Source organism: Tauraco erythrolophus, chromosome 12 (assembly GCF_009769465.1).
Source record: "Tauraco erythrolophus isolate bTauEry1 chromosome 12, bTauEry1.pri, whole genome shotgun sequence".
Taxonomy (NCBI): domain Eukaryota; kingdom Metazoa; phylum Chordata; class Aves; order Musophagiformes; family Musophagidae; genus Tauraco; species Tauraco erythrolophus.
Genome location: NC_141476.1, coordinates 4,401,033 through 4,413,118, shown reverse-complemented (window position 1 = coordinate 4,413,118; position 12,086 = coordinate 4,401,033). Strand labels below are relative to the sequence as shown.

Below are 12,086 nucleotides of genomic sequence, written 5' to 3'. Positions count from 1 at the left end.
TTTTTTAGGTAAAGAAAAGCACGGGTACCTTTAATATGAATATAGTTTAGCAAGTTACCTGTGTAAGTATGGTTAATACATTTCTGATATTTAAACACTTCATGTAAAAGGTAACAAGTAAAAAAGTACAATCAGTGTTCCAAAAAGCACTGCTAATATTGCCTTCGAAGGAGATGGGCAAGCTTCCTCTCCACTTTCTCATGGAGATCCTTGGCACCCGCAGCTGTAGAGTTCAGTATTTGAACTATAAACTCCATGACTGTGTCTTATATACAAAATTGTGCCACATTGAACGAGGCATTGATTTCTACCCCAATGGTAGTGGTTTATGTACATAATTTAGCAACGGGGATTATACAGTAGTCACTGACAGGAAGGAATTGTACACCCGCGTGCCGTCTGGTGACTTTGTTCCGTGGGTTAGCAGTTCTTGGATTGTCATCCAATTGTCAAATATTTTTTTATTTCTCTTCTTCATCATTTTTTTGTGGCTCAGTTCAATGATATTCATCTCTTTCTTTTCTTCTGCGCCTTGCTGCTCCTTTAAGCAATCTAACCTGCTCTGCATCATAAACTCGCGCCTCTTCCTCTGCTCCTTCGCTTTCACCAAATGCTGCTTCCGCTCTTCCTTGCTCCAGTAACGGCCCATCTTCATTTCACTTATGGCGTCATCATCCGTAGTCATTCCGCTGCGCTCCTCCTTAATCTTTATGGCACGTTCTCTCAGCAGCCTGTCCCTGACGGGCCGCTTTGTGATGTAGCGGGTCCCGTCGCTTCTGACCTTGACCTTCCACTCCATCCTCGGTTCGCTCGGGCTGGAATTCAAGTCTTTGCACATGCTCACCAGGCTCATTTGGCTCTGCGCGTACTCCACCGCCGACTTCTGCTGGATCAGCTGCATGTAGCTCTGGTAGTGCTGCGCGTGGGCCGGAATGTGAGCGTGCTTATACGGAGAGTGATGGTATGGGGACATGTAGGAGCCAGAAGGTTTTTGACCGTGAGTCGGGCTTTTGCTTCCATCACTGGCTTTTCTCTCCTTGCTTTCCAGCTGCTTGCCAAGGTCGGGATCTTTAGCAGAGGCATGGCATTTACCAGGGCTGGATTCATGACTTTCTGAGCTAGCAAATAAATTCTTTTGGGAGATGTTATATGCCACTGCCCCCTCATTACCTTGACAGCTAATGCCTTCTGCAGTTCTGCGCAGCGAATTGTCGGGGGAGATCTCCAGCGTGAGCGGTGTGCTTCGGCAGCTTTCGCCCGTGTTGTACGCGCTCGAGCTGTCCTTGTCAGACTTCTCGGGGAGCTCCGTGATGTCCGAGAGCTCGTGCCTGCGGACATCGATGCTTGTGTTATAGTTGCGGAACCCGCTGTTATGGAGCATCCAGGGCTCCCGGTACTGATCCTTCAGCTGCTGCATTTTGTGAGCTCTCACAATGTTCAGGCACTCCAGCTCGATATTGCGCAGCTCCTCGTTCAGCATCTCCAGCTCTCTGTCAACGCTTTCTTGGTCGCTTTTGCTCATATCCAGCGTGCTGTTATGGTAATACAGACTGTAAGGGTTGGCAGACTTCACCTGGCACTTCAGTTCCAGCAGTTCCCGGAATCGCTCGCATTCGTCTACAGGGATGCCAAGGAAGTCGACATCCGTGCAGTCGGCTGAGATAAAGGATTCGTTGCTGAACTGCATATCGCCACTTCCCAGGGTGTCGTGGCTGTATGTCAGCTTCTTCTGGCTCCCTAAGGTGTTGCAGGAGGTGGTGTGATCATCTGCATTGTTCTCCTGCTCGGAGCTCTCATCGTTGCGAGTGCTGTCGTCTGTGCGCCCCACGCCACTGTCCTTCTCGTGCTGGTTAGATAAAATAGTGGCTGTATCTGTGGTACCTCCATCTTCCTCATGCTTCTTCTAACAGCAAAAAAAAAATCAAAAGACAGAAAAATAAATTATTTCAAGGGCATAAAATGTCTCAGGGTGTTTATTACTTAATAGTTTTCTTAATTCAGCACCTGTTACACTTTCTGCATCTTTGTCTTTTATTTGTATGAAAAGAATCTTATTAAGAACTCATAGAAATGGTGACCAAAGCCTTGGCCTGTTCTGGACATCCTTTTCAGAAGAACTTGAGGTTTGCTTTTCAGGTATATAGCAAAACCAGTAGAAATCACATTTTCAAAATGCTGCTTCTCCCACTTAGGTGCACAAAAGTGTCTGGTTCTACTGCAGTGCCAAAGTGGGAATATGTCCCTTCAGATAATGTGGATCCCATGGAGGACGTAGAGTTTTAGAAAATTCTAGAAAAAAATCTAGACAAAAACTGAAAAACTGTTCATGAACTTGTATGATTGCATTAATCATGGCAGAACAACGGAGTCCAGGTCCAAATCTGCAGCCCTGCATAAACTTTGCTATGTAAAAACTTTTCTTTGCCTTTCTCCCCATACAGAGACCTTATTTCAGTTGTTTGCCCAAATTCTCCAATTGGGTTTTATGGTTTGGGAGGCAGGCTGTTTTCAGTATGTGCATGCATATCAAATAGGACATTTTATAAGTTAGCTCCTTCCTTGCTCTATCCACCATACACCTTGCTTTACTGCTCTGTGACCACAGACGACTTCTAACCCCGTGATCACGTTGTCCTAAGGGGCAAAGTAAAAAACGTAACATTTGAAAACCTTCTGGTCCCCAAAATGAAGTTTCTGGATAGTTGTGGAACACCTTGATTTTACAGAAAGTCCTTTTGCCTTGATTGTCATTCGAGACACTAAGTGTATTCAGTCAAGTTCAATGCTGGGATATTGAGTGCAATGTGAAGTTTTGACACCATGGCACAACAGAACGGCAGTACCTGCTGGAGCATGCTGGCAGTAAATTGCATTGCCTGGTGGTGCTGTTCCTCTAACATGTCCATGTGCAAGTCATCCAGAAAATCATTTCTGTCATCATCCATCCATCCTTCATCCAGCTATGGGAAAAGGGAGGGAAAATCAAACAAAATGTTGTCAAAAGAATGAAGACTGACATAAATTATGTTCTTTCTTTGTGGAAAGAGATTGGGAAATCTTAGGAGACTCCTTCCTGTGACAGTGCTGCTGTGTCCTGGGAAGAAGCACGCGCCTCCTTGTGTGCTAAGTGCGGGTATTGACTATCCTGCCTCCTCCCACCACCACCTCTATCTCCAACAGCATGGTTTTATATGCAACAGCCCTTTAGATATGAAACAAAAGCAGCCTTTTCATCCATGGAAATACTTGTAAGAGTTGGAGCTGGTTTGGTTTGTGCGTGACTTGATTAGGATGTATAAAACCACTCCAGAGCCCAGAGCTTGATCGCACCACTTGTGAGGCAGCATCAAGGGCCATAGGGAAAAATGCAGCTAAGGGTCTGCAAGACTTTTTTACTCCCAGCCTCAATTATTCCCAAGGGAAAGATCAGAAACATCTAGGCTAATAGGATAGTCATGAGCCTGACCCTGTGTCTGCAGGTGCATTGCAAGGGTTGCTCTCACAGCATGAGGAGCAGGGAGGGATCAAACAAGAGTGCTCATGGCTGTTTGTTCAACGTCTTTGTTGTGCTAATCCCTGCTCTACAAAGGGATCTGGTTCAACCTTTCATTACAGCTGAGGATGCATCTTGACAGTATTTAACTGTGTCAACAGATGATGTATAAAGGGCTAAATAATAGATGTTTTAATGAATGAATAATCAACTGCTATAGGAATTAGAGTTCAGTATGTTCTTCAAAGCTATGGCTTGAAACCATCCATAATACCTTGCAGTACCAATCCATAATACATTGCAGCATATGTAAGTCCCCAAACATCTTATAAATTGAACTTTAATATAAAATATATATGTAAGTACTGTGCTGAATTCCATTATTTTAGACGATACATGTATCTAGTCAAACTGTAGAATACGGTTTTAGGTAGCTTTAGTAGATTTAGGTAAACTGAAATTCTTCAAAAGGTGCTAATTGCTTTCTACAAAACAGCAACTCTTAAGAATGAAGAGAGGGTGTTTTTGTTGTTGCTAGAGTACCTGAATTTCTGGTCTTGCAACAAGTAAGGAGATATTCTTGCTGTCTTCACTGGTGAGAAGTGCCACAGCTTCTTCTCGGTTCTGTACCTCTATGCCATTGATCTTTAAAGAAAAGAGCGACAGAATGAAATCCTTTCAATAGGGGGACTTAGATGCTGCTGAGAAGAGCCCTACAGAACTGCATGGCTGGATAGATCCTAGCGCAGCACAGGCCAGGCACGGTCCCTGATGGTGTCTACAGCTGTGTTGTTCAGATAAGGGTTGGGCAAGTGTGTTGGTTTGGACAAGTGAAGCTGTTCGATACCTCTGCATTTGATGCGCAGAGCCTTGTTACAAGGACAGAAACTGGAGAAGGAAAGTAGGGCAGGAGCTGAATCGTAACGTCAGGTTTGGTGAGTGGAAAGGAACAAGACCATCCTCGTGTGGGACAGGTGAGGCTGTGGATGCTGCTCCCAAAGACTGAGTGGGATGCGGACCTCTACGTATGTTGGTGACTGTGCAGAGGAGAGACCGCTTCTGACAAAGCCCCTAGGATTTGTGTAGGATTGTTACACTTGGAAGACAGCTCATTCTGGCACGGAGCAGTGGGTGTTCAGCCTGCTGAACAAGTACTAACATCCCTGTGAATAAACAGGGCTGCCCAGAGGGATTCTGCAAAGAGGAGTAATTACTTGGGCCAGAAGAGAGGGATTTTGTGGTAGGAGGGCTTAAAAGTGGAAGTGTATCAGGATACTTGCTGGAAACAGATGACATCTGTGGACAAAACGCTTGGCCTGCAGAGCAGGGCCAGTATAGGGCTTCGCCTGGCCAGAACTTCCAAAATCTGTATCTGCGAGATACAGCAGAGCAAGGCGAGATGTCCTCCGAAAGTTAAAAGGAAGCGTAGGAATACCAGTCTGAAGGGAATGAGTGTAAAAATTATACTGGAATAAAGACACTACAGCAGGTTAGAGTGTCAGCAGACTCTCAGTCATTTACACGTGTACCTGAATAATGCGATCCCCTTCTCGGAGTCGGCCATCTTTTGCAGCAATGCTGTTGGGATCAATCTGCAAAATAAGAGAACGTGAGTGCTCCGGGGGCTGGAGCTCAGTATTTAGTATTGGTAACATGACTGACACTGGAAGTCAGGGTGTCTGTCACTGCTGCTGTATCTGCGGTCGTTACGTCTCACTTAGTGATTTGCAGGACTCTTCTTTGCTCATGTCAGACAAAGTGAAATGCAAATTAAAACAATCAAGTCGAAACCTAAACATTTCTTCCTGAGATGTGTCTTCAGAGAATGTAGATTTATGATGTTTGCATGATACCAAGTTGCCTCATGATTCAATGTTTTGCTTTACCAACACAGTGCTCTGATTACAACCAGTTTCTTCCATACAGACAGGAAGGATTATGTCCTAGGTGAAGCATTTTAATGGAATATCTTAGAATTGGTTATGAGTTTCTTTCCCCAAACTGCTGCTACTAATTTGAAATGGATCTGCGTGATAAAAAGATTATGTATAAAATGTTACTTATTTCATGAAACGGGGCAAAGAGAGACAAATGAGCCCCAAATCTTTGCAAATAAAAATGTGTGTGTGTTTGTTTTTCCCCCCTTTATATTGTTTCTGGAACAACTGAGAACAAAATTAAAGGAAGAGTACATTAGAAATACTTTGAACTGAACACTGAGACTCTGTTAGGGAAAAAATGAACACTAAATGTTAATGTAACAAAGTTTGACTTCAGTGGATGCAGGATTTCACTTAGTTTGGAGAAAAGGAAAAATAATTAGATTTCTTCCAATTACTGCATTCTGGTTGTTTTTCGAACATGGTACAACAGAAAACAAATGTCTTAAAGGCCCAACACAGCAGTTTAAAAGACAAATTGTATCGTATGGAAATCAGCTCAGTCTTACCTCACTCACATAAATACCCATGTCATCTTCGTCATCCGTTCTGTAACATACGGTAAGGCCAAGCTTGTCCTGGCTGTTCATTCTATGTAAATCCACTTCCTGAGGTTTAAAAAAAAAAAAAAAAGAAAACAAAACCCCCCAACATTGTCAGTGAGACACTGGTGACTGATGGGAGCAATTTTTCAAATACAATGAAAATATTTTGCTTAAGTGATATAGTGGATCTCTTTTCATTTCACTTGTAGACGAGGTTAACTTACTGAGCAAAACGGGATTATGTGCAGACAATCAATACCTGGGGCATTTTTGACCCTTCAATCAATATGAAGTCATTTTGAAAACAGACCTTTTATTGATCTTAAAGAAGAAAAATTACCTATATTCCTCTAGTGGTAAAATTTCAAATGCTAAAATGCTTACAAAGTATGATTTCGATATTTGCCATAGCTGATATATATTTCCTTATAAGCAGGGAAATTTTCTGGCATTTCAGAGAAAAATATAATACTCTATTACATTAGCTTGTGTAATTTTCATGAAATGATGTAATAAATTTCTCCAAAGTGTGACCGAGGATCAATATATTGTCAGCAAAGCATTCGGTATTGGTAATACAAATATAATAAGCACTTCAATATCTCACAAGCCTTTGGTTTCAGAAGGTCACGGTTTATCATTCCAGTGCTCTTTGGTGGTCTCGTTAGTCTTGGAGACGTTTAAGCCACCCTAAAAATAGATGGTTTTCCTCTATGCTTTTTTGCCCCATAGACTCCACATGGGTTATTTTTTTTCCTATGCTTGCTGCTGTTCTGTGACACTGGTTGGTATAAAGGGTTGTAAAATCCATGGAGGTGCCCACAGGCTCTGGATGCTCCTGGCTGGTGCACAGTCTGCGTAACCATCCATGCAGCATCTCTCAGCTCTGCCTTCTCGCTCCCAAGGGACATCCTGGGAGCCTGATGTGCTTAACTGTCTTCCTGTGACTGCTGTGTCAGCCCTGAGGATGCTGCCATGGGGAGGAAGGATGTGTCCTCATAGGTAGAGGCGTAGTGCCAAGCGCAGTTGTGGTCTTTAATCCATTAAACGGGTGCTTGGTGGTGAGCAAGCCTTGGGAAGATCCTGTTCCTCTGCAGCTAGTGCCAGGCAGGATGCAGGAGGTGTCTGTGGGGCTCAAGCCCCATTGCTGCAAGGGGAAAGAGTGGGACCAGGGAGAGGGGGCAAAGGGACACAGGCTGAGAAAGAGGGCACAGCCTCTGTGGAATCCAAGGGCTGTCCAGCCCCAGGGCAGACCCAGAACCATGTGCTGGTGCTTGGACTGGTCCGTTCCAGTGGGAAAGTTCTGGTAACACGGCTCGTTATTTCTGAACGTCTCTGTTCCGACCTGCGCCGTGCCACTTGCAAGGGGCAAGACAGTAAAACAAGCTGATATGAATAATTTATTGGCATGTCTAGATGGCGGCTGCCAAGATCAGCAATCTCGTGTTATCTACTTGTCAACATGTGTAATTTCTTCTGTTTTTTTTTAAAGAAACATAGCTGTAAATGTCAGTGACATTTCAGATGGTATTTAAATGGTTTCAATCAATAGTATCTACAGTGAATTGCTGCCCTTTTTCTCCCCATTTATTACTTAAAGGCTTGAACGCAGTGCTTTAATAGTGGAGTTTTTTCAGATTTCTAAAGCTTTGGGGGTTTTCTAGAGAGGAGGTGGAAATTCTTCAGAAGAAATGATGAGACAATGTGGATCTGGTTCTGAGATCAAGTGATCTCAGTTGATCCTTGGGAACACTGCAGACAATGAGGTTATTCTGCATTTAATCATGGTGTGAACTAGGGACGAGCTGCAAATTTGTGAAATGGGCCTAATTCAGGCCTAGAATGATTCCCATTATTTCCTGCATACTGTAACAAAAAGATTTCATCTCTTTAAGGAAAGTTTTTTATATTGTTTGCTGATTTGAAAACATGGCAACGAAATAGTGGCAAGAAACTACTGCTGTAGCTCATTCTACTGTGTCATACTGGTAGCGAAAATATATCTATAAAATGTCAAAAAGAACCCTACAAAAACAAACAAAAAAAGCATGATGACTTTGGCTGTTATTTAAATAGATCCTGTGTAACCATAAACACTTGCCAGCACCTTTTGGAGTGGAAGAAGAGGAGGGAACAAGCTATTAGTTTCATTCTTACCTGCTGCATGTTTTGAATAACAATAGGTGTTTTTTTTTAAGTGTGCAACTATAAAGCATATTATCGTAATTAAAATTAAGTACGGGTTTATATTTAAAACACACCATCCAAGACATCACCTGTGATATACTGGAAGATAATAAATCATCTGGTAAATAAAATAATACATGTTTTAAAAGTGAAACCAGATAGATATTGTTTAAAAGCACACGAATTAAGCAGCAAAAAGCTAAAGGAAACAAAAAAAAATTTTAAAGCAGGTGTGTAGAACCTGAATTTTTATGAGTAATTAGTTGACAGACTTACCCTTGGGTACAATCCCTCTAGTACTTGGTAGGAAGAGAATAAGTGAGACTGATGTTCCCCAAATACGATAACTTTGTGAACATAAAAATAGGAACAGATGCTTTCTGTGGGTCTTTGTGTCAGTGAAGTTTTAATAGAAACATAAAGGTTTGACATGTTTGAGAGATAAAAGCGTGCAATTCCAGTTGGAGTTGAAGAATCAACACCAGAGTCTTCAAAACAAAGGTTATTTTCCATATTCAGAGTCGGGACTGTATAATGCAGAGAAACATGAAAGGGGAAAATAGAAAACTGGCACCTGCAAGTACAGGTATGGAGGCAGCTTGTGAAATGCAAGGTCCAACATCTGGGTTGTGGCAATCCCAGGCATAAATACAGACTGGGTGGTGATTGGATCGAGAGCAGCCCTGAGGAGAAGGACTTGGGAGTACTGGTGGACGAGAAGCTCAATATGAGCCGGCAATGTGCTCTTGCGGCCCAGAAGGCCAACCGCGTCCTGGGCTGCATCAAGAGGAGTGTGGCCAGCAGGTCGAGGGAGGTGATTCTCCCCCTCTACTCTGCCCTTGTGAGACCTCACTTGGAGTACTGCGTCCAGTTCTGGAGCCCCCAACATAAGAAGGACATGGACCAGTTGGAGAGGGTCCAGAGGAGGGCCACGAAGATGATAAGAGGGCTGGAGCACCTTTCCTATGAGGACAGGCTGAAAGAGTTGGGGCTGTTCAGCCTGGAGAAGAGGAGGCTCCGGGGTGACCTTATAGCGGTCTTCCAGTACCTCAAGGGGGCCTACAGGAAAGATGGGGAGAGGCTGTTCAGGAGGGCCAGTTATGATAGGACAAGGGGTAATGGTTTTAAAATAGAGGGAGGTAGGTTCAGGTTGGATATTAGGAAAAAATTTTTTACTATGAGAGTGGTAGAACACTGGAACAGGTTGCCCAGAGAGGTGGTGGATGCTCCATCCCTGGAGACGTTCAAGGCCAGGTTGGACAAGGCCCTGAGCAACCTGATCTAGTTGTAGATATCCCTGTTTGTTGCAGGGGGGTTGGACTAGATGACCTTTGAAGGTCCCTTCCAGCCCTAACCATTCTATGATTCTATGATTCTATGAAATTGTACCAGAAACTAATGAAACACTAGGAATTCATATGGGCCTAGAAAACTGTGAAGGTGTAAGTTCACGTGTTTGCAGTGCCACAGGACTTGCCATTTCTTACTCCTCTGTGTTCAGTGTTGTGCTCCCGGGCAGCCCAAGGGCCTGATCCTGCAAGCCTGCTGGACTGCTTCCAGAGACCCTGCTAGACCTGTGCTCTGTCAGATTAGTCTGGGCTGTACAGTCTTGAGGTGAACGTGTACGTAGGGCTCAGGTACCATGGTCGTGGACTCACAATATTATGAAATGCATCAGCCTCTTACATTGTGGAAGGGAGACACTGAAGTTACTGAACACCTGGCCTAGACCTGCAGAAATCAGTCAGCAGGCAGTGGTGGTATCCACCAAGTGTGGTAATGTCAGGGCCGTGTTAATATGATAAATGTAAAAACTTGATAAACGATGCAACTTTTACACACAGAGATAATTAAAATCTGCTTCTTTAGATCAGGTAAAAGTGACATTTTGAGAGAAGTATTTGTATGCTATTTCAAAACAGCCTGTGCAAGAGAACGGTCTGAAGGATTATTGGCTCCGTGTCAAATGTAGAGCCGAGGAGGGCTGAAAGGGCTAGTTGCTGAAATCCACGTGGCATTTGCAGCGAGACAAGAAGAAATGAACATGCACTATGACATTATACCTGCAACCGCCCATAATAATGAATCAGGAGTAAGTGATAATAATAAATTAACCTCTGTAAGCTCAGAAGATCCTTCATTTGCAAGATATTATTGAATTATTGTACTGCCGCTTTAGAATTATGACCTGCCTGCAAATTTATAAAAATCAAAGTCCTTTCTCTAACGAGACAGAAATGAGCAGTAGAAATCTGAAATGAGAGGACAACGATGGGTAAAAAAAGTTCAGACATTCACAGAGCATTATCCAAAGCTTGCATGGTAAGCACTCTGTCCTTTTGTCTCTCTAAAAAGTGGTGGGTTTTTTTCCTGTGCTGACTTCTGACATATCTGACCAGCAGGGCACACTTTTTTTGCTATTTCATTAATGGATTTCACCCAGGAAAGAATGTCAAGGAAATAAATATAAAGAACGATTTCCTTTTATACTGCGTGAGGCCTTCTCACTACCTTTTGGCAACTGACCTTGGTACAGCAGGAGGAAAAATCTTGTTCTTGCTGTCTTGAAGCTAAAGAAAGCGACCTTTACATTTGCCTTTTCACATAAACGTGGTTTTCAACATAGGTAAAAAGCAAAAACCCCACCCCTCCACTTTTCAGAGAAGGAAATTTTATAAAACTTTTTTTAAAAAAAATTCTTTGCCCTAGAGAAGAAGTAAAAATCTACCTGGACGTTTCTGTGCCAGCCCAGCTCTATGATGGTGGTTCTCTGATGGACCATAGAGACTGGACTAGCTTAAGTCATCAGTAGTGCCAGGAAAGGCTGAAGAAAAGTGCTTCTCACCCTGATGAGAAGAGGTTTAGGATGCCTACGTAAGGCATGCCCAGGCTCTTTGCCAAGCAGATGGCCAATGGTCCATGATTAAGACCTTTCTCATGCAGTAAGAGGTGTTAAGGCCAGGTTGGAGTCCTCCAGAGAGCGAAGGGAGGACAATCTTTCAGTATTACCTTGTCAGCAACATGGAAAGTTTTACAACTTTTGGATTTGTTCCAAACAGGAAGGTACAAATATTTGCCTTGGGAAGTGCAGTTGTGAAGCTGAAGGCAGACTCTGCTTTTTAAACGTCTACGTATCCAATCACTGCCTGAGCAGGACTGTGAGGGCTGAAGTCCTTTGTATTCAGATGTAGTAACGCCTTGAGAAGCTCCTGATGAGTGCAACTCCCTGCAGAGCAGGAGTTTTCATTGAGAAGAAATATATTCACATAAAAGATGCTTTCAAATGCTTTACAGCCAGGATGGAATAAAAATTGCAGAGTGCCTGTGGTGGAGCCTACTGATTCCCATGTTCAGACAGTTACTTCTCGCCTCCTCCCCTCCCTTGCAAACAGATTACTGGGGAGAGGTCGAAACCCTGGTACTCAGCTTTTATTTATGGTTTCCTAAAAGCAGTGAAGTATTAATTTCAAATTTTGAAGCGTGTGGCTTTTGGTGCTCAGTATGTTCATTTTTTGCTGATCAGATGTTCTGGTTTCATGCCAGGAACACTGTGCAAGAGCTGTGCGCTCGGAGGGCGAAAAGCTATTTGAATGAATCTGTTGTCTTTCAGTCTCTTGACGTGAAGACTTCCCTTCTGGCCAGGATTGAGTGAGAGTATCAGAAGGGAGATTTCAGGAGTTAGCAAACATTTAATGTAGTTTTTCATCTCCAAGCTTTCATTAGTCTCAACTAGCCATTCAGCTGAGCTTAGCTCAGTTCTCAACTCAGAAAGAAAATAGGACCTACATACAAGTTACGTATAGGAAAAGGTAAAGGCAGAAAGCCAAATGGGAGAGAACAAGCCCCTTTTGGATGTAGCACGTTCTCCTTTGTAATGTGAGCAAATGAACGCGCTGAGGAAGCCCTCGCTTGGGCGATGTG

At 43.3% G+C, this 12,086-nt stretch overlaps 1 protein-coding gene across 4 annotated transcripts in view; it reads right to left on the bottom strand.

Annotated features, from left to right (window-relative positions):
• Positions 1-352: 352 nt before the first annotated feature.
• The window catches only part of PDZRN3 (PDZ domain containing ring finger 3), a 145,069-nt gene continuing 133,335 nt past the window's right edge, over positions 353-12,086 (bottom strand). For all 4 annotated transcript variants that reach the window (XM_086618967.1, XM_086618969.1, XM_009993092.2 and 1 more), the window contains 5 exons: positions 5,943-6,041; positions 5,023-5,085; positions 4,037-4,138; positions 2,844-2,960; positions 353-1,903 (listed from right to left, as the gene is read on the bottom strand). In XM_086618967.1, coding sequence (XP_086475093.1) covers positions 353-1,903; positions 2,844-2,960; positions 4,037-4,138; positions 5,023-5,085; positions 5,943-6,041 — 1,932 coding nt within the window. The remainder of the gene's footprint in view (positions 1,904-2,843; positions 2,961-4,036; positions 4,139-5,022; positions 5,086-5,942; positions 6,042-12,086) is intronic.